The 23,377-nt window shown below is 33.5% G+C and overlaps 2 protein-coding genes and 1 long non-coding RNA gene across 4 annotated transcripts; 2 read left to right on the forward strand and 1 right to left on the reverse strand.

The window, feature by feature from the left end:
• Positions 1 to 383: 383 nt before the first annotated feature.
• Positions 384 to 9,033, forward strand: LOC118273609 (BRCA2-interacting transcriptional repressor EMSY). Its single transcript, XM_035590661.2, has 6 exons — positions 384 to 605; positions 746 to 920; positions 2,216 to 2,519; positions 2,857 to 3,025; positions 3,103 to 5,019; positions 5,105 to 9,033. Exons 1-6 carry the CDS (start codon positions 545 to 547, stop codon positions 5,578 to 5,580), a joined length of 3,102 nt encoding a protein of 1,033 aa, XP_035446554.2. The 5' UTR covers positions 384 to 544; the 3' UTR covers positions 5,581 to 9,033.
• Positions 9,034 to 9,110: 77 nt separating this feature from the next.
• Positions 9,111 to 22,835, reverse strand: LOC118273610 (aspartate aminotransferase, mitochondrial). 2 transcript variants are annotated; one of them, XM_035590663.2, is made up of 11 exons: positions 22,636 to 22,835; positions 22,145 to 22,373; positions 21,541 to 21,697; positions 17,652 to 17,795; positions 17,238 to 17,444; positions 12,033 to 12,128; positions 11,641 to 11,791; positions 10,406 to 10,580; positions 10,041 to 10,191; positions 9,698 to 9,861; positions 9,111 to 9,422 (listed from the first exon to the last, which is right to left on the reverse strand). In XM_035590663.2, exons 2-10 carry the CDS (start codon positions 22,228 to 22,230, stop codon positions 9,721 to 9,723), a joined length of 1,308 nt encoding a protein of 435 aa, XP_035446556.2. In that variant the 5' UTR covers positions 22,231 to 22,373; positions 22,636 to 22,835; the 3' UTR covers positions 9,111 to 9,422; positions 9,698 to 9,720. The 2 variants fall into 2 exon arrangements, with proteins under 2 accessions (XP_035446556.2, XP_035446557.2); XM_035590664.2 differs by having other exon boundaries at positions 9,692 to 9,861.
• LOC126911052 (uncharacterized) lies at positions 13,367 to 15,619 on the forward strand. The gene is made up of 2 exons (XR_007705607.1): positions 13,367 to 13,485; positions 15,203 to 15,619. It is a non-coding gene; the product is annotated as an uncharacterized LOC126911052 (long non-coding RNA).
• Positions 22,836 to 23,377: the final 542 nt, after the last annotated feature.

Below are 23,377 nucleotides of genomic sequence, written 5' to 3' on the forward strand. Positions count from 1 at the left end.
TCACAGACTTATAAAGTCTGTAAAATAACTGCATCTTGTCCAATTCAGTATCATGAGGCTAATTAGAAATAAAGATATTTTAAATTCACAAAAATTCTAACGGTACAGAGCCTAGACTCATATAGAAATAAGTTAAGTAAAGTTTATAAGTTAATTATTTCCTGGAGTTAACAACACAACTACTGATGGCTGTCTACTGATCTTTGGTATAATTTTATGTTATGCACATTTTATTTTATTCATTCACCGAGCTGCATAGTATGATTTCCAATTATATCTTTACCATTCTCCTTTCATTGTATCTTGCATCCGTATTTTTCGCCTCCTGTCAAATAGTCATGAGGAGTTTCTATGTAAATGGCTGGTATTACTAAAGCATAGACAAGACGCTTTATATTTTCGCTTCTCTTATGAAGTGTCAAAATGAACGAATTGTCGTTTGAAGTAAACAGTATGGATATTTGCCAATTGACTTCTTTATAAAATATGTTTGAAATCGTTTAATCAAGAGTTAAGTTTTAGTGGTTAATAGAAACCTTTTAAAATGTGGCCCATGCTGCTCAATATGACACGCGACGAATGTCGCCTCACGCTTCGCAGACTCGGTATATATTTAGTCCTATAAATGGCTTTCATTTTCCCTCCTATGGTTTTCTTAAATTATACTCAACGCGTTGCAACTTATTCGTTTGTAATCTTAACACAAATATGTTTAGAAATTTATACATTATTCATTTGTTTGTAGAATTGGAAGCCTACTCGAATATGATCAGTGTGTTTAGAGCACAAGGAGCATTGGAAGACAACAGAAAAAAGCTATTGGAAGAACTGCGCGCCGTTTTGCATATAAGCAACGATCGGCACAGCGCTGAAGCGCGCCGCGTGTCTAATGACGAGTTATTAGCCACAATTGCTGATCAGTAAGTTGATATTTAATATTTTCAGTGCAGGGTTGATGATTTATTTTTAAACACTGTTACACAAAGTCAAAGATGGCTGAGAGTAACTGAAAGTCAAAGGTATTAACATAGTGTACTTATATATTTGCATATCGAAATGCTAGTGAGAGTAATAATCCTACAAGATTGTTTTGAAAACTTGTATTTTTTTTTACTTCTTACTTAGTATTCTATTGTTGTACTGGATCTCAACCTTGTAGATGTATGTTTGGTTTGACAATGTGGGTTGACTGTAGCTTTCAACAACCATGTATGCTTGTTTGCATGCTATTAGAAGTCTAAAAAATATTTTCTATATTATGAAATTTTGACAGATAACCTATTCATCTTAAATGTCAAATTATTTTTTAATACCTTTTTCAGAGTTGTTAAAAAGTTTTGGTAATTTATTTTTATGTGTTTAATGGTTTTCTATGTTAAGGTGATACATTATTTATAACATATGTTTTGTGAAATTGTAGTTTTTACCAGTTAGAAAATAAAATATGAACCATACTTAGAAATTTGAGAAAACATAAGATTGTATTTGAAAATTATGTTAAACGAATTTTGCATCACTACATAGTATAAAACAAAGTCGCTTTCTCTGTCCCTATGTCCCTTTGTATGCTTAAATCTTTAAAACTATGCAATGGATTTTGATGTGTTTTTAATAGAGTAATTCAAGAGGAAGGTTTTTATATATAATACATGCATAATATGTCACCATTGCATCCATGCGATGCTGTGGTGGATCGCTAGTAATAGATAAAAAAAATATTAAGTTATTGAAAATCTTTAAAAACTTTTGGCAGCTCCAAAAAAAATTATTTAGTTATAAAAAATCAAAATAAACTGAGTATAATATCACTGGTGTGAAGATATATCTCAAAACATAACTGTATAATTTGAGGTACAGATAGTCGTTTGTTATATGTTAATATGTCACACAATGATATTTTCTAATACTGTACATTTTAGAGTATAATATTTTCTAATACTAAACTCTAAAATGGTACTGCAGTCATAATTATGGTATTTATTAGTACCCTTCGATATCTGTACTTAGATTTGACTTTTAGAGGTACAACGAGTATAGGTAGATTTTTAGTTGCTATTTTTTTTTATTTTGACACTTTATACATTTAGTCATAGATTTACACTGATAGTTTATATACATTACAATGTTTAGTCTCTAATAAAATATAATATTAGTAGTGTATTATTTCGAGATCCATTATATTAATAGATAATATTACTATTACTTCAACAAAAAGGTTAGCAGGCCCCAACACTGGCTTAGCATGGATCAGCGAAGGACGAAGACGGGTGCCTTTGATGCCCCGAGGAATTGCCCAGACTATCTACACAGAAATAGCTGACAAAGCTGCTGAAGCTGCAGCAGCAGAAAATAAAGAAATCCAGAAAAGACTGGAAGCTGAGAAACTAGTTGCTCCCAAGTCTAATGAGGAAGAAATGCCTGATGCCGAGGGCCAAACAGCTGAGAGTGCCCTCGCATCTAATGACGCAATGGATGAAACTGTATACCCTCCCGTAGCCATGGAAGACCAGACAACTAAAGTAAGTACACTCAACTAAACCTTAAATAGTACAATAAAAATTACTCCTTTTTTATTATTAAAATTCAAATGAACCGGCAACTTAACACACTAACTATTACAATATCAATAGAATATTTTCATTTGGATTATTACTTGTTACATAACTTCAATAAACTCTGCACTGTAATATGCCATAAATGTTGGAGTTTGGTCATAACTGAGTGTTTAAGTTGAAAAACATGATTAAAAAAAATCTGAATGGTTGAAAATATAGTAGTGACTATTATGTTAGTTTTATACCTAGAATTATTTGAATTAAAATTAATTTTTGAACAAATTTACAAAATATTTTTTAGATTTGGGAAACTGAATTAGCAAGCCGAAAGCGGAAAGTTCCAGAGGGAGGTGCAATACCGGAAGATGCCACCACTCCTGTTAAAAATATGAGGAACATTCCTATGAACACCAACCAGAAACACTTGAATTTATCACAGGTGTATTCCAAATTCTCGCAACCTGCCACAAGTGAGTCAATTACATTATTTATTTTAAGCACAAACTAAGTTAAGTATTTATTATTTACTGTAATTTATTTTGTGCAGGTAAACCATCAGGACAGTCAAAGCACTCATATAATCAAGTAAGCAAAGTGTCCACCAGTAAACCCAGTCAAGGTCATGGCCCACGCACAACGCCTCACAAGAGCAGGTCTCACAAAAACAAAGGCCCGCAGATAGTTGTACCTAAATCTCAAATGAAAAAACAAGAACTGGCAGTTTATCCTAGCAAACAGTACAACCCGACCTCCTTACAAATGGAATATTCAGGTCCGCCTAACACCTTCCAGGCCAGTTACGCCCAATCTATATTAGGTAATAAAACTAAACAAGACTACATGGATGAAATAAAGCCTAAAGTATTGTCTTCCCCTGGTATGGTGACGGACTCGCCGACCATGCAGCTACTGACTCAGCCGGCGACAGTGCCGCACGAGCTCGAGGTCTCTGAGAACGCGCACCCCGACGACCCCGCCTCGCTACAAGCGCAGAGCACGCCTGTCACCAAACACACCATATCCGGAAAGCCTTGCCAACTTATTATAAAGAATCGCGGAGAAATTAGCGCAGACAAAAAAGTACAAATGTCTGACATAAAGTTATTACAAAAGCCCACTGAGGGTATTAAACTTTTATCTAACAGACAAGTTGTTGTCGCGCCAAGCTCAGCTCAAAAAGCATTAATCACTCCAACCAAACTCGTTACTACTAAAGTAATCGGATCAATACCCAAGACACGAAATCCCAATACACCACTTATGACTGAAAAAATGATTGTGGTCTCGAAACCAATGTCAGAAAATAGAAACATGCCCAATTCTAAAGTAATAATTACTTCAGCCGTGAGTACGCCGCACAAAGACGGCAACTCGGCAAGTACAAACAGCATATCAAATAAATTAACAGAAACGCTTACACCTAAGGGCATTCCTGCCACTGATCTGAAGGTGTCTGCTAAAGCAGTCGTTTTGAACCCTAAATCAGGACAAAAAATGGTCGTCCTGCCTGCAAAAGCTAGAACGAAATCTGGGAATGAGGGCCAGTTACCGCTCATACATTTCAAAGGTTTATCAACTGCTATGAAGTTAGTGCCAGTAAGCTCACAATCCATTACACAAATTACAAAGACACCCGCTGTGACTGTTATGTCTAAGCCTACAACCGTCAGCTCAATCCCCTCCAGTACTAAGCTTGTTGGTGTAGAGACAATTAAAACAGCAAACCTTGCGGATATTGTGCCGGTAAAGGGACTAGCACCTGTAACAACACCTAAAATATCAAATCCTATCGTTCGACCATCTAGTGCAAAGGGTAGTGTAATTGTAGTACAAAAGGGAACACCAATAGGTAAAGCTTTAACTTTTGCTAAAAATGGGAATGACATGTCTAAAGTAATAATGGGTAAAAACGTCAATCAATTATTGCAAGCGTCGAAGTCTGAGCAAGCCGAGGCCGCCAAGTGTGCCGGCAATGTAATCGTTTTAGAGTTGAACAACGAACAGACAGGTCGCACCACCACTATGTCAGAAATATTAGACAGCCGAAGTAACGCGCCGCGCACTTCTGACGAAAACAAAAAAATGTCTCAAATCACCCCCGACACACCGGTACTGTTTGACAACCGAATTACGGAGGAGACTTGTAATGCTAGCAGCTTAGACTCGACTACCGAAAGCATAACCGAAATGGTACCAATAGAAGACACTGGTTTGTCATTACTAGAAAAGGATGATGGCAAATCAGATTTTGCCAAGGAATCAGAACCAGTGAAAGATTCGTCGAGTGTCACTGATTGGGAAATGGAATTAGATACAGTATCGAGAAAAGGGAAAAACGAAGACAAATTAAATTCATTACACCTAGACCTAGGCATGTCCAGTGACAGTGACAGTGAGTACATGTCCACCAGTCACGAAACAAAAACCAAATCACAGGAGAGCTTGCAGCGGGCAACACCAAGTGGTAATTTATATATTTAACTACACCTTTATTTTATTTTTGTTTTTTCTTTCAATTTGTTTGTAAGAAAACCTAAATATTTGTTCAGGTGAGGGCAGCGAAATGTACAGCAGTTCGAGCGCAATGACCCTCGCAACGCGAACGTTACTCAGCCAGCTACAAGACGACGGTTCGTCAAGTAACGATTCCTCATTCGCCCTCAAAACAAAAATCGAGAAACTAAAAGAGAACGATTCCAAACTGGATAAGTCAGAATCAGAAGCTCTTACAAAAGCGAAAGAGAAACTCTCTGAAAAAGTGGCGGAAGCAAAATCACAGCAAAAGAGAATAGACATCTATAGCACCGCAATCACCACGTCTGATATAAATTTAGATTCGTTCTCGTATCTCGATGAGGGCGACATGATGGCGGGGGACGATGTCTTCGCCACGGTGGAGGCGAAGGCGCGCGAGTCGAGAAGAGCCGACGTGCTCGACGACCAACTGAGCCGACTATTAGGCGAAGACTCTGCTAACTCGACTGACTCACAAACTGTAAGTGAAAGTATGCCTTTAAATAAATAAATAAATGAGCAATAACGTAGGTTAAATTAAAATAATGGAACCTGTGGAAAATATCTTTATTAAAATGTAATGAACTCTAGACTAAGCGCGGACATATAATGTGAAGTGTAAAGTGGTGACAGTGATGGTCTCGTGGGAGGCGTGCTCATAGTGCCCTTTTGTTTGTTCTGTTAAATATACAGTTTTAAAAGGTGTTTGTATACTATCTGGATATTACATGTTTCCCTTCATAATAAAGAGGCTAACATATGCAAAAGTAAAATTAGTTATTTGAAGATATTCTCATATTACCTAGATACACAAGTTGAATAGCTGTTTAACTGATATTTATATTTAAAACTAAAACCGTTTTCATTTGACATCATGCAATACAATCCTATATTAAAAAGTCACGTATATGGTTTGGGAAATAAAACAGAACATGACACGAATATCTCATTTATTGGTTTAAAGTAATACAAGTTTGCATTTGCTTTGTTAAATTCATAATCAAAATACAGTAACTAGAAATATCTGTATTATATCTAGCCTACTGTTTACGTGCATGTCAGTAAGAAAGTGCATTAAAAATATGTGCATATTATTTGTATTATAAGTTCACGTAATGATAATGTTTACGTACAGTCTACAATATGGTAATAGGTTTCAATAGGTCACATGTGTGTGATTATTATTTTAAGTAAAATAATGGGACCAACTGCCTTTACGTAGTTCATTGTTAACAGTGGTCCCTGATAACATTACTTTCTGGAATATGTAGGAATTAAAAGTATAGTTTTAGTTTACATGGCAACTTTGTTATGAAGAATTTATTCATTACGCACAAATTATTTCTAGCCTTTAGTTGTTGATATACATGTTACTTACCTTACAGGCTTGCCTACTAACAAAATCACTATTATTGTTGAACTATTGTATCGATTCAAACCAGCTATTTAGTTTAAACATAGATTACTTATACATTTGTTATTTCAATAATAGAAATGATTTCAGTGAACTCTTTTAAGATAGCCTAAATGCAATAACAGTGAAATCATACATTTCATTGTTTAAATTAAATTTCTAGTTTTATGTCGATTTATTGAAGAGACTGCCTTTATTAGTATCTGTTGTATAAGTTCAAATAGAACAGCAATAAAACTATACCTGCTACTCACTGTTGATATAATTCACATACCATTTAAGTAATATATAGATTGATTTTATTTTATATACATTTCCTTATAGGTTTGTCATAATAGTATCACCTGTAATTTTAAATCACATTATTTATTTATCTAGTTGTTCACAGTTATTACTACAATAGTATATTTATAATATACTTGGGTTGCATGTTAACAATTTACTAAATATGTATAGCAAGCATATATTATTTTTAATTTTCACAACATACTAGTGTACATAAAATTGTATCATAAACAGTTTAATTTTATAGGAAAATCGATATGTCAATAGCCAATTGTTAAGTAGTAAGTACAGTTAGGTAAAATATACTTAAAGCATAAGAGATTTAAAAGCAATAACTATCTAGTTCTATTGAAATTCTTTGAGTCAGTAATATGCATTTGTTGATGCTAAATTTCTAATTAGACACGTTTTTACGGGTGTTTTAACTTTAACGAAAATTGTTAGCTGTATAGAAGTCCCAGGAATAGGGCACCGAAGAGCTGCGCTTTACTATTGAACAATATGTTCAATTTTGATCCTCAGTACGTACAGAGAAAACTGACATTCTTCATTCACTTCATTGATACTCAGAAATAAAAATAAATATCCTAGCTACCGCTTCGTCGGTCTCATTTCAGTGATACAGGTACATTTAAATCACAAATAGGTTTATTTATATTTGTTATTAGAAAATTGTACTACTTGTACAACTTTACTATTTTGGGTTATAATAATACATATTTTTTTAAATATGGTGGCAAGGGCAGCAAAATTAACATTCGATGGGAACATATATTATAAAGTTAACAATTTTCAAAAGCCCGTATAGATGTGATTGTAAACTAAAATATCAGAAAGTAAATGAAAGATGTTCATAAGTTTATTATTTCTCAGCTACTAAAGTCTTAATCGTTATATTGTGGGGTCCTTAGCTATTAGCGCGGAAGAGTCTCTGCTAACACTCTAATCGAAGTTGGCAAATTATATTCATCAGTTTTAGATGTGGTTTGCTGCTTGTAAGGTCTTTTAAATGTTACTAAAAAGGCGTAGCAATCACAGGGCCTGCACTAAGAAGGCCTACGTAACAACAAAACAGTACTTTGTTATGTATTTGTTGCCATACAATAATGAATCCATCTAAATAAGTAAATATTTTACTTAGAGGGTAATAGCATTCACTGAAGGAAGTGCAACATACATATTCAACAATAGTACGCCTATTCATTTATCGATATAACAGTTTATGAAAATAATAAATAGTGTAAACAAACACAAGATTGCTGTGTATTGACATATTTCCAGTGTAATTTACCAAGGGAAATTATGGATCAGGCATGGGTCGAGGCTTGCAGACGTGGGGAGATATTCAGTGACAAAGGCATAGTCTAGTTACAATTTTTAAAAGGGTGGTGCTACGTGATACTTACTTATATTCTAATCAATCCAAGCTATAGTGGTTGTGTATAATTTATTTAGACAAGAATGTCACACTGTCTAATGTGATGTTTGTATTTATTGTTAATTTGGGGTTTCCAAATTTGCATGTCCTTGATCTTTTTTCAAAGGATAATAATCACGTCATCGTTTAATTTAGAAATTAATTGTTTTGTGTACCCTAGACATGTCCTAACTGATAGAAGAACCAATAATTGGAGCTTCTTGCTAACAAATCTTCGACACTCGAGGTGTGTATAATAATGGTACATATTTCTTGCTTTAAGAGAATGTTTTACATTCTAAAGAAATGTGCCATGAATAGGAAGTAATTTGTTCTATAAAATTTGTACATAATAATGTTAAAATAATTATTTTTGTTGAAAATATCATTGACGTTTGTCAACTTTAAAACTAGAATATTTTGTATCATAATAATAATGTACGAAAAGCATTTTCGGTAATTGATGTATGTCCTTCAATAAACTGGTTTATTTTAGAGAAATGTTAATAGGTTTATGTCGGTATTGGATGCAGGTGAATATGCTTAAGATTGTTGCCACAATTATATAAAATTGTGGATGAAATGTGTTCCCTATTATTATGTAATGTTTCCTTTAAGGAGTTAAGTATTGTACATTCATGTTAAATTTCGAGGCAATGTTAACGATTGACCTGCATCGGCATGTTTAATAAACTTAGGATAAGGTTGTTTATTAGTTTCGTCAGCTGTAAATATTTTGCGTAGAAATACCTAGTACCATCGTAGAATCAAACATGTTGATACAATTTTCTGTGTTTTTCGCAAGTTTATTCTATCTACTTATTTTAACGAATAAAATTTTAATCGAATTGTTGAGGACTTTACTTAGCTAAATTACTTTAAAAAAAATAAAAAGAAGCATAATAATAGTAATAAAAAAAAACCATTTCTTAATCAGCCCTTTGGTCATGAACTGTATAACAATCTTTCAATACGAAAATTATCACTTACTTATGTAATCTCAGTAAACAAATAAACTTTACAAAATGCTTTCATGAACAAGGGGTCCACATTTTAATTTAAAAAATAAAATATACATACAAAAGTATATGACAAAGGCAATAAAAATAAAAATATTAAATGTAAATAAGCTGGTTTCATAAATACTGTGCTCTTTCGGTACATTGAATGCAAGATGCGACGACGTAACGGACACGACACGACGCGGCACTATTCGATAACAGTAGCTTATGTAATGCTGAAACAAAATATTTATAAATAAATACGCGCTCCCGTATCATCAATAGCATTTCCCGAACAGGTTCAACCGATATGAATGTATGTAAAATCAATTTCGTATTATTCAAGTTGACTAATATGTAAGTATACATTTTTGGGGATTTTTGTCTTGTAACCTATAAATTTATAGAATAAATAGCAAACATTCCTAATAAATGAATACTTAGTGCAAAAGTAGACAGAACTGATCTTAGCAAAGAAGTAGTAAAAATAAATAAGGATATTGACCAGTACCCAATGTAGTTCGACACGCTGCATTAGGCTCTGGGTTTAGCGTCCGCCGTGACCTTGTGTATACACTCTGCGACGTAGTCAACATTACTTGAACAGATGCCAGCCACGGAGATACGGCCGTCCTTCGTTAGGTAAATGTGGAATTCCTTAGTCAACCGTTCGACCTGGAAACAGTGCAGAGTATATTTTAGTACTGATAGCCATTCTTGCAAATTAACACAATAAGGATGTGCAAATCCAAAAACTGAATAAGAGGTGCGATATCGTACTGCTAATAGCAATAACATTGAGACGACTAGCACAAGGAATACTTATACGGACGGTATCGCAATTATGTATTAACCTGTTCAGGTTTGAGTCCAGTGTAACAGAACATTCCAATTTGGTCGGTGATGTGGTTCCACTTATGCTTGTTGCCACGCTTCTCGATACCCTCGCGCAGTTTCTTACGCATAAGGATGATGCGATCAGCCATTTCTTTTACGTCAGCTAACCTGAAAATATATTTTTAATCAAAGTTACTATTATCATTACATTTTAATGACAATACCGGCTGTGGAATAGTATGGTCGCACAATCGTAGTGTCTATAGAAATGCACCAGGACAAACACGAGGGTTGATTGAGACACCGACCTCTAGTTCCTTGCACAATCTACTTATAAAAGCATAATTTAATTATAAAATAAAGCTAGTAATACCAAGCCTACCATTGGGCCTTAAGGTCAGGGTTGGAGAGAATCTCGGTGACGATACGCGATCCGTTGATGGAAGGATTCGAGTACAGCGTACGGATTAAGATCTTCATTTGCGACATCACCTTGGCGGCAGTGTCTGTGTCGGCGCATACGATTGTAAGCCCCCCGACACGTTCGCCGTACAATCCTGTAATTTCCAACATGTATTTTTATTAAATATCTAAGATATTTACTACGTCAATTTTTATTAAGTAGCATTTTTTTTTTAATTTAGTAAAAGATGTTGCTTTTGTACTTTGTTGTAATGTGGAATACCACAGTATTACACACACCTAGTACACACACCTGTTTTTCTTTTCTAACATAATAATGAAATGTTATCTTTTAGCAGTTCATACTTCATTATGAATTAATTTCAAGCACCTCATGGGCATGAGGTGTTTGCCATTAGTTACGTAGGTACAATATGAACAAAATGCCTATGTCGGTATTTATGTGTACGGATGTCAAATTAATTTCAGGTTAAAAAATCCCATACTAGTGATCTGTAGTCCACACAATTGACGTAATTATAAAACTTGGATAAGATAACAAGGTCAGAATGGTAACCACGTAGTTGATCATTCATAAACAAGTATTGTATGACGACACGACACGACAGACTCGACAACAATTGCTAATAAGCTACTGATATTGCAATTTCTTGTTATCAATAGTAAGGCAACAACTAAGGAATTTTACAGACAAGTCTGGATAATTTGGGATCTGAAAGAACGCTCTTTTTCCCATCTTATAATAATAGTAGATAGGTAAACATCGTGCTGACGTCACAAACAAATATTTGAACATCTGCTACCTACTTCTCTATCATAAAAAATGACATTCAAGATCAGTCATAGCGCTAATAATTCCACGCAGAGAGTGAGTGTGGGCGGGACAAGGAGAGGACAGGTAGGGCACAAAGGTTGAGGAAGAATGTGCAAGACCTGGCACAGAAACGTGGGTAGACAAAATGAAATGGCAAGGTGGGCTGAATATCAGAGTCATCGCGGGAATGTGAACAGCAAAAGATCGACAAAAATGGCGCAACCTGATGGAAACCTTCACCCAGTCGGTGAATATAGGTAGAAAAAGATAATTTATTCAACAGCAATAGATGTGAATGTAAAACGTTATGAGAACCAGCAAACAAGCTTACGACCTGCCTGATGCTATGTTATTTCCAATTGTACATATTTATGTCTTACCCATGTTCTTGGCGAAACTCTGAGCCAATATGATCTGATGTCCGTGTTTTTCAAATAGTCTCACAGCGAACGCGTCATTGTCCACGCTGCCGGTCGCGAATCCTTGGTACGCCATGTCAAAGAAGGGCAGAATTCTCTTCTCTTTAATGATCTACAAGAAATGTTTTAAAGAATCTTATTGCAGGTATCTTTGTTTGACAATCATAAAAAGATTCACCAACTTGAAAGGTGTACTCAAAATGGATAATTGCAAATTTATAATTTTCGAAATTGGCAATTATTCAAATAAAAATTAGTTACTATCCAGTAGGTAATATTTGGGGACATCCATGTACCATAACGTTTTGACAGAGATAGTCTCGGCAAAATGTTGTGATAATTAAATATGTTACCTCAGATAATGTCTGCCATTCTTCAGGTTTAGGGTCGACACCGGTGGGGTTGTGCGCGCACGCATGCAGCAGAATAATGGAGCCGGGTGGCATTGACTGTAAAAGTAAAAAACCGGTCAAGTGCGAGTCGAACTCGCCCATGAAGGGTTCGGTAGCAGCAAATAGATGACAGAATATAAAAGTTATGAAATAACTTGGTTTTACATAATGTTTGTATGAACGACAAAATTATATTTGCGGTTTTTGAAAATGTTTTATTACTTAAAAACTAATTATGATATCTGGTTCTCGGCGGTCGTGGTTTCTATGGAATACATATCTTTAAAAATGCTAACAGTAATTCACATTTTAGATGACATACGGCAGCATTTTGACCACTAACACCACCACGCGGACGAAGTCGCGGGTAATAGCTAGATGTTTTCAATAAACGTTCATGTCAAATATTTGTGGTCCATCCTGTCAAATACTGTAAATAATGATTGACAATTATGCATAAACTATTTGAAAAGGGTGAATAAACAATTGTCTGTATTTTTTTTAAATCTAAGTGCGTTAAGCATTAATAGAAATTCCTCAAATATTTATGCGTGCGTTCAGAAATAATGACAAATTTTATCAACAGTTACGCGTGTGTTCAGAAATTTATTTTGTGTAAATTAAAGTTTCTATTCACGTTTTCGAACAAACGATGCTCTTTCAATATAGTCTATTGGTGTGAATGACATTGACATTCGTATTGCGCGTTTTTTAAATAAGTAAAAAATTAAATGTATATTTTTCAATATTTCTAAGAGATTTTCTTAATATTTTTTCGAGTTTTAAAGACTAAGAAGATTTTTATTTGCTACACTTATTAAGTGTTTGTTAATCAAGGTAAGTTCACATCTTCATATTGATTTTTAGTTACTTTTGGTGACTACACAATACTACAATTTGGTATACATGGTTATGCAGAAAATGTATGAGACCTTTTTATTTTCAGTTGGAATTTCGTTTTTAACAATGCTATCAACCAGACGTACAAGCTTAGGCTGCAGAACTCGAAATACGGCAAGTCAAAGAAATATAAGAGCAAATCAAACTGATGAGCAACGCGAAGTGGGAAATGAACTTGAACTGAATCGATATCAAGATAGAAATGTTGTGTTTAATCCCCACAAAGCTGCATTGAGTTATAATGTGGCAATTGATTACAGTTCAGAGCAAATTGTTGCTATTGGACTAATGAATATTGTGTGTCCACATTGGGATTTAAATTCAAAAATGAAGCCTCTGGATTGTGTTGCGCCAGCGGCCAAGTCAAATTGACGCCATTGGTACCGCCACCAGAGCCACTATATTCATTGGTAAATTTTTTGACTCATATCCAGCAGTACAATAATTGCTTTCAAATGACATCATTTGGGGCAACAAAAGTTATACGAGACAATTTTATGCCTACTTTTAGTAAGTAAATATAATGGCAAACGTTTTTTTTTTAGTTTTATAACCATGTAGCTGGTGCAAAATATGTCATAATTCATAATTATTTATTGCAAATCCACAATGTAAAGATAAGATGGTAATATAAATAACATGGTAGCAACCGTGGACCCTGATGGGCACAGCAAATAGTAAATTAGAAAATTAGAAGAGAGGAAGGCGTTGTATATAATTAAGTATATAATTATTTGTTTATGCTCAAGTATTCATATTCCTTTTCAATGTACATATGTATAGGTACTATTGTTATTATGTTTGTATTTTTAGTAGGTGTTTACATATAAGTAAATTTTTGTACATTATTTTATTAGTTTATCCGTTCTAAATTTATTATATTTATTTTATTGTATTATTTATACTTGTGATTGTATTTAATATTTTATAATTTTTTGTTAGAACTGAATATTTTGTTGTTAATTTTTTTTATATATTTAAGCTGACTTCTATATGTATTACGTATTTATATATTATTCATTATCAAATAAATATATATTATATGTTATATGTATTATATGTATGGGTTTTAGCAGGAAAAGGTGTTTGTTAATATGATTATTAACAAACACCTGATATTTCTTTATAATCAATATTTTCATGTTATTTGTTTATCCGTAAGATATTCACTGATCGTGTAGTAGGCTTTATTAATTAATATTTGCTTTAGGGTGTTTAGGAACTTCGTATAGCTAGGCTCATCTTTTATTTTGTTGGGTAATTTATTATATATTTTGATGCACATTACATATGGGCTATTTGAGTGTAGTGTCATGTTGGATGTAGGTAGCATAAGCATGTTTTTGTGTCTTAGTGGTCTATTTGTGTGTCTGTCTCCGCGCTTTGTAAAGAAGGTAGAGCATCTCCTAACGAATTTACATATTTCTAGAATATAAATGCATGGTAACGTAAGTATTTTATGTTTTTGGAAATAGGGTTTACAACTGTCTGTTTGTTCAATGTTTGTAAGTATTCGGATTAGTTTTTTTTTGTTGTATGAAGAGTGATGGTGCGTCATTGCTGTTACCCCACATGATGATGCCGTAGCTAAGTCGGGAGTGGGCGTAAGCATAATAAGCACTCAATGCAGTTGGTAGGTCTGTGGTTATTTTTAATTCTCGAAAAGCGTAAGTGAATTTGGAAATCTTGGATTTAATGTTTTGGGTGTGTGTCTTCCAGTTGATATGAGTGTCTATTGTAAGTCCGAGAAGCGTGAAGTCGTCGACAACGTCTATTTTTATATTATTAGTAGAGAAGTTAATTGTTATTGGGGATTTTTGGTAGGGATAAAAGGTCATAATTTTTGTTTTTTTGTAGTTTATTTGTAAGTTATGTTGATTCATCCATTCTGTAGTTTTATTGAGTATAGTTTGTAGTTGTGTATTTATTTCAGTCAGTTTGTAGTTGTTTCATGTCGAGTCAGTGATGTGCTTATTTTGTAAACAATAAGTCAAATACATAATAATAGTCTATAATCCGAAGATTTAATCAGCAACATTTTATAACATGTTGTATTTTATAGTGGCATGAGCAACTTGTTCTTGGTAAAGCCTACTACCTAAAGCTGCCGTGGAAGGCTGTTTAATATAGAGGTTAAAAGTAGTTTTAATTTGAAATGACGTAATACTTTACATCACATGGTGGTACAATTTGCTATACAATTACCTGTATACATATTTATATTCTTGCAGATTCAGGGATTCAAATATATCATCAAACAGGTTCCTTATTGCCAGTGCCTGTTGAAGACTATACATTTTTGCAAATATATTTTATGGACAATTCAGCAAGAGAAGTCGATCAGCGTTGCGCACACAACAACTCAGTAAAAAGATCCATTGTGATGAACAACTTCAAACATTTTTCCATCAACACAATGAATTAGTTGCATTATTCACAAATGCATTAGACCGCATGCCATCAGATAATCACAAAATTGTCATCAGAGCCGATAAGGCGCACGCAGGACAAAATACTGGACATTTTAATGTGCCAACGATTGTATATAGCTCAATATTTACTTAAAAATGCCAAGTTCTTCAATAGCGATTTGTAAAAATATTAGTGAAATTTTTGAATCCTATGGAATAATCACTATTATGAAAATACATTTTGTTTTGTTTTTTTAATTAGTAAAGTCCTTTTCAGGTATAGTGAGATCAGGAAATTATGGATTAATTTTTATATGGAGGATATTATAGATTCCAGTTCAAATTGAATAGGGACTCATACATAGCTCAGCTATACAAAATAAAGTAGAGCATCATTGCTACGCGAAAGCGGTACGAAGTTCGCTGGGTCAGCTAGTTTATAATATAAGTAAGATTAGATATGGAAAAAATACCTACTCATTTAACCATTGTTGTGATAATTACACGTATTATAGCTATTAATTAAATAGGCAATAGGCATATACGATCGATACAATAGCTTCTGTTAGCCTACATAATCAAGGTCGGTTTCAGTCTGAGATACTATTGTTTTACGTTAGTAGGAGTAAAATTACAGCCTAGAGCTGGACGAGAAGACAACTTGTCGACATTTATGTGAAAAATTAATTTTTAACGGGAGAGTACAGGCAATAACAGTAGTGGCAGCTCAGAATAATGATACCTTATACATTCGACGGCAAATTTTAATCAGACAAACTCCTATAAAACGACGATAATACTCCGTCTTGTAATGAGATTAATGAAAGATATCAAGATTTCTTTCGAATTCCAATTAAGATCTTCTAGTCTTGTAATTGAATACAGCAGGTACATAGCAACATAGAATGATGTATAACACGCAGATTGCAGTAGACAAATTAATTTGTCAATGTCATAGAGTGATGTAAAGTCATTTCTAACCACGAAGACATTAAGTATAAATTCAAATATCAAATATTACAATATTTACATGCACGATGATACATAACATCCTTCCATCACGTGTTTATAAAAAAAATCAAGATTGAAAAGAATAGAGAAATGCTGTATACATACATACTACATAGCTATTATGTATATCACGCGCTTACAACGTGAGCGAGTTATCGAACATATTATTTATCTAATAAAAACCCGTAAATACATTTTTGCTCTACACAATCCTGTTTTATCTAGTTGTAATAAAAACGATAACTAAATACTGAATAAAAGTTGTCGTAAACAGTTAGCGATGTCGTCGATAAATGTTTGAGAAGCAGCTTTATTGAGATATTGAATTAACATACCTACATACAAACATTTTATGTACATAAATAGTTGATCTTTTTAGCGTACTTTATTCAAACAAGGGCTATTTATAATCTTAGCTATTAACAGTTAGCTAATTAGGTATAATATACAACAAGCTTTCCGCGCATGGTTTTGCACGCGTGTGTGTAGGAGTGTAAAAGTGCGGCTTGAAAATAGCCACACCTTACTGAACATTTTACAACACTCGGGAATTGAACCCAGGGTTGGTCACGCTGACGGTCGATCTAGCTATGAGCTATAAGTAGATTATTTATTTATTTTGGCATAATTTTTAAATTTATTATACATTTCACAAAATAAATATATACTTCGATTTATTCGTATTTATTAGAACCATCTACTTTCATTGAATTGCAGCAAAATAGAGATAATACAACACATAAACCTTCAAGATATTATTATTATATCATTGATGACACAATGTATCTAATCTTAATATTATACATAAGTACTGATAAACTCAATAATATGGTGTGACACTTACGCAGATATCTTCGCAACAACCCTTTAGATTGAAGCTGAGGGTGCGAGGGTCGTAGTAGCGGTACCTCTTGTTCACAATGCCCAAAGTGTTACAGATCTGAGGGTGGTTGCCCCATGTTGGTGCAGGCATCCAAATCTCTTTTGCATGGCCATAGTGCTTGGCAATGAACTCGAATCCAACACGCAAGGCACCAGTACCAGAAATCGACTACAAGAATAAATACGATTTTTTAATGATGCATTTTCATATTCTATTTTACCAACTAAGTGATAGTATAATTTTGATGTAGAATAATAAAAAATATTTATCTGTTGCCAAAATCAATTTTTTATTTGGAATTTTCCATATTGTTTTCATAATTGATCGGAAAGTTGGAAAAAATTACTCGAGCAAATCTAAGACAAGGAAACATACCTGAATAGTCACATTCCTTTTTTCTTTAATGGCTAAACTGTTATCGCCGAGACCGAGTTTGGCAATGAGATCACAGTAAGTTGCATCACCAACAATCGGAGCATACTCATGGTTTAAACACTTCTTAAAGATGATCTCTTCTGCCTGTGATAGGAAATAAAGTTTTGTAATTGTACTCTATATTATAAGTTGATATTGACATGTATTGTATTGATCCACTTAATTTCTCAATAAATATAAATGTAGAAAAATGCTATAAAATATGCAAAAAATCTGGTAAAAATCGATGGTAGCTAATCTACAAAAATACTTTTTTCGGTCTAAGCTCCCTGCTATGACATAATGTGTGTTTGCTTTTGGTTATCTAACCTAAACTTCTCAAGAAAATTTTGAAAAATATTAGCTGTTCTTATTATTGCTACACTTAAGTAGTGATTATCTTCTGTGCACACTTGAAAGTTAAAAACTCATGTTTTTAAACTGCAATCATTTACAGCTATTTAGTTGTAACCATGGACTATGTCAGATATATATCTATATATATAAAAATCAATTGCTATTCCTTTGTCTCGCTAAAACTCGAGAACGGCTGGACCGATTTGGCAAATTTTGGTCTTGAATTATTTGTAGAAGTCCAGGGAAGGTTTAAAAGGTGAGAAAACATCAAATAATTGACGGAAAAACCCTAAAAACTGCCCTTTCCTTTATCCCATACAAACGTTTTCTAACTAATACGTAGAGTCAATTTGAGCTTTATTGCTATTGGATAAAGTTCATTGTTGGATAAATACTATTGGATACTAAAAAACAAATGCTATTGAATAAGTATGCGTTGGAGACTTGGAGCACAGAATCCCTACTAATATTATAAATGCGAAAGTAACTCTGTCTGTCTGTAATTACGCTTTCAAGCCTAAACCAGTGAACCGATTTTGATGGAATTTAGTACTGAGATACTTGATACTTGATCCTTGATACTTTTTATTGCAAAAAAATAGCGGAGAATGAACTGTAACAGTAAAACTTTGTATTTAGATACTTAATGAAGAACGAAAGAACATGGTCTACTTTTTATTGCAAAAAAATAGGGGAGAGTGGGTAAAAATAGGGGATGAATGGTCATATGGAAATTCGTCATTTTTAAAGCTGTAACAGTGAAATTTTGTATTTAGACACTTAATGAGGAGCGAAAGAACAATGGCTACTTTTTAATAAAAAGGGTAGAAGGCGTAGTATGTTTGATAGAGGAGATTAATGTTTGCTTGAAAATTCGTCATTTTCGTTAATACGTTGCCTGTGGCTTCACTCGCGTTCGATTCTTATTTAAATACACATATACTTATTTAAATCGCCAATATCCCTACTACAAAATGTTATGAATGCGAAAGTAATCCTGTTTGTGTTGAGGTTACGCTTGCACGAATGTTTTTTTTTTTGGAATATAACAACGAAACAATGTATTTTTTTATTGATAGGCAATATATAGGAAATTAAAGGATAATAATATAGATAACCTTGGCTACTTTTCATCATGATTATAAAATGATGAATCGGCGGTCGTGGTTTCTTTGGAATACATATTTTTAAAAATGCTAACAGTAACATATTCTCAAGTAATTCACATTTTAGATGACATACGGCAGCATTTTGACCACTAACACCACTACGCAGACGAAGTCGCGGGTAAAAGCTAGATTCGATAAATTTTCATTTGTACATGTCAAATATTTGTTGTTTCTAAATTCAAATTCTGTAAATAATGATTGACATTTATGCATAAACTATGAAAAGGGTAAATAAACAATTGTCTGTATTTTTTTTAATCTATTGAAAATGTTGATAGTGCATTAAGCATTAATAATTCCTCAAATATTAATTATGCGTGCGTTCAGAAATAATGACAAATTATTATCAACACGCGTGTGTTCAGAAATTTATTTTGTGTAAATTACAGTTTCTATTCACGTTTCGAACAAACGATGCTCTTTCAATATAGTCTATTGGTGTGAATGACATTGACATTCGTATTGCGCGTTTTTTAAAATATGCAAAATTAAATGTATATTTTTCAATATTTCTGAGAGATTATCTTAATATTTCTTCGAGTTTTAAAGATTAAGAAGATTTTTATTTGCTAATAAGTGTTTGTTAATCAAGGTAAGTTCACATCTTCATTATTGATTTTTAGTAACTTTTGGTGACTACACAATACTACAATTTGGTATACACGGTTATGCAGAAAATGTATGAGAGCTTTTTATTTTCAGTTGGAATTTCGTTTTTAACAATGCTACCAACCAGACGTACAAGCTTAGGCCGCAGAACTCGAAATACGGCAAGTCAAAGAAATATAAAAGCAAATCAAACTGATGAGCATCGCGAAGCGCGAAATCAACTTAAACTGAATCGATATCAAGATAGAAATGTTGTGTTTAATCCCCACAAAGCTGCATTCAGTTATAATGTGGCAATTGATTACAGTTCAGAGCAAATTGTTGCTATTGGACTAATGAACATTGTGTGTCCACATTGGGATTGAAATTAAAAAATTAAGCCTCTGGATTGTGTTGCGCCAGCAGCCAAGTCAAATTGACGCCATTGGTAGCGCCACCGGAGCCACTACATTCATTGGTTCATTTTTTGACTCATATCCAGCAGTACAATAATTGCTTTCAAATGACATCATTTGGGGCAACAAAAGTTATACGAGACAATTTTTTGCCTACTTTTAGCAAGTAAGTATAATGGCAAACGTTTTTTTTTTAGTTTAGTTTTTTTTTGTAGCTGGTGCAAAATATGTCGAGTCAGTGATGTGTTTATTTTGTAAACAATAAATCAAATTACTAATAATAGTCTATAATCCGAAGACTTAATCAGCAACATTTATAACATGTTGTATTTTATAGTGGCATGAGCAAGATGTTCTTGGTAAAGCCTGCTACCTAAAGCTGCCGTGGAAGGCTGTTTAATGTCGAGGTTAAAAGTAGTTTTAATTTGAAATGATGTAAAGTATTGTGGCAGTATTTTGCGAGCCACATGGTGGTACAATTTGCTATACAATTGCCTGTATACATATTTATATTCTTGCAGATTCAGGGATTCAAATATATCATCAAACAGGTTCCTTATTGCCAGTGCCTGTTGAAGACTATACATTTTTGCAAATATATTTTATGGACAATTCAGCAAGAGAAGTCGATCAGCGTTGCGCACACAACAACTCAGTAAAGAGATCCATTGTGATAAACAAGTTCAAACATTTTTCCTTCAACACAATGAATTAGTTGCATTAGACCGATGCATTAGACATTCACAAATGCATTAGACCGCATGCCATCAGATAACCACAAAATTGTCATCAGAGCCGATAAGGCGCCTGCAGGACAGTGAAATGATTGAATCCTATGAAATAAACACTATTATGAAAATATATTTTGTTTTTTTTTTTAATTTGTAAAGTCCTTTTCAGGTATAGTGAGATCAGGAAATGATGGATTTATTTTTATATGGAGGATATTTATAGATTCCAATTCAAATTGAATAGGGACTCATACATAACTCAGCTATACAAAATAAAGTAGAGCATCATTGCTACGCGAAAGCGGTACGAAGTTCGCTGGGTCAGCTAGTTATGGTTAAATAATTATCACTCAGAAGATGGATTTAAAAAGAAGTTGACAAGAATGTCCAGTGCGTCTGTACTTTCATGGTAGTGCACACAATATAGCAAATTATCTCTGCCTCTATAAAATTATAGAATAGCAATTTTTTTTTATTTGTCTACTAAAGCATAAATAATTAGATATATCCAATAATAAATAAATATTCCAATTGGACTGTGGATCAATATTAGTCCTGTTGAATAAAAAGAATCAAATAAGACTCTGACCTGTCTCACTGATGGCAGAACATATGGCTTGTTGTTGTCATCTCTGTAAGCTCCGACACCAAGGTTCACTTTTTTAGGACTCTTGTCCTTTCTGAAGGCCTCGGCGACCCCAAGAATGACATCAGGGGGGCCCATCGGCACATTGCTCCACATATTACTGCCAAACATTTACTTTTTAAGTATTTATTGATGCTTAGCTTTACTATAAATAACTACTGCTGTTAAATCTATCAATAATAATTTACCTAATTAAATTAACATAGCTAATTAATGCACACCACAAGTTTTAATAAGAATCCTATAAGACATGCTCCATGTAATAAGAAAATTATTGAAATTATTAATGGCATACATGAAATGTTTATTAAGTATGTACGTAAATGTTATGTAGTTATTTTTATATGTATAACATCATCATCATGCTCCTTTACAACCTTACTTAAGATTAAAATACTTAAAACAAGTTCTAAGAAAAAAAAGGCTCCTTTATATTTAATATGCGGCATGTAAAAAATTAAATATGTGCTATTAGGAATTACATCTATTAAATAAAAACTAAATACAATGTTACGTAAATATGAAACCATATTGCCGGTATTATTACCTTTGTGCCCTCGAAGCAATGTTCAGGAAATCCACATTGCTTTTTGCTAAGAGCTGGAGTGATATTTTTGCCAAAACGTGCGGCATTTTGATTTTTTAATACTGTCCAGCACTTGTCACAACCACTTCACGAATAAGCAAGGAATATTCAATTCAACACCGCAACTCCGCCACAACCGATGGCTTATCTTCCGGTGTTCTGATAAATTGGCAAGTAGTAGGGTAACCAACTGCGAATTAAAATTCTGTATAAAAATAGAGTAATATTTGGCTGTAGGCGTTAAAATAAACATATAATTTATTAAATTCTGTTAAATATAGCGATTTTCACGTCCAAAATAAACTTTCTTCACTATTACTCAATTGGATCAATGTACTAATTACGGTAATTTGCTAACTTTTTACCAGATATTAAGATATTCATAGAAGGCTGACAACATTTACAATATAATTTCGCACCGACTACGAGCTGCGAGCATCAGGTAAACATACCAATGTCACGAAAGGTCACGTAAATCATCACTATATAGTTTAAAATAGGGCTCCGATAAATTATCGGAGTCCTAAGCTTTGAATTATAAAAACTTAAATCTTTTTTACATTTACTTAGATTAAGATTGTATGTCACAATAATTTAATTAATCCATGAAAGGCCGAAAGTAAACTTTAAGTTTATACTTTTTATTTTCCTGTCACTGGATGACAACAAATTCTCTCTTCAAAATTAAAATAGAGTAGAAGAAGACTTCATAGTGAAACAGGCAAATCGAACGAGGTCGAGGTACAATCATTAAATGGATAAGACATTGTGGTAGGGTAGGTAGAAACTACAAGTGGTGCCATCACTGCGAATTGCATGCACATTACGAAAAGAACACGGCGTCCTACGGCGGCGAGTTCCAAGCTGGTAGAGCGCTCGGCATAGGATAAGTCATATCGTGTCGTCATATTAGAGGTTAAACATGATTGTTCTCCTCCAATATGATGATAGTAGATGAAGTATGGAAGACACCGATACCTGACTCCTTACAGGCTTACACTTAAAGAACTCGTATCGTGTCTGCTGCTGAACGGGATTGTAGAAGAATGTGGATACGTACTGCGTTGTTTCCTCAGTCAAAAATAAATTATTTGGATCACTTAATACAATAAAAATAAAATAATAAAAAATAAACGCACTTTCAATAATTCATTTTAAGATAATAATATGTTTAAGTTTCATGTTTTTTTAATA

Source organism: Spodoptera frugiperda, chromosome 1 (assembly GCF_023101765.2).
Source record: "Spodoptera frugiperda isolate SF20-4 chromosome 1, AGI-APGP_CSIRO_Sfru_2.0, whole genome shotgun sequence".
NCBI classification, from domain to species: domain Eukaryota; kingdom Metazoa; phylum Arthropoda; class Insecta; order Lepidoptera; family Noctuidae; genus Spodoptera; species Spodoptera frugiperda.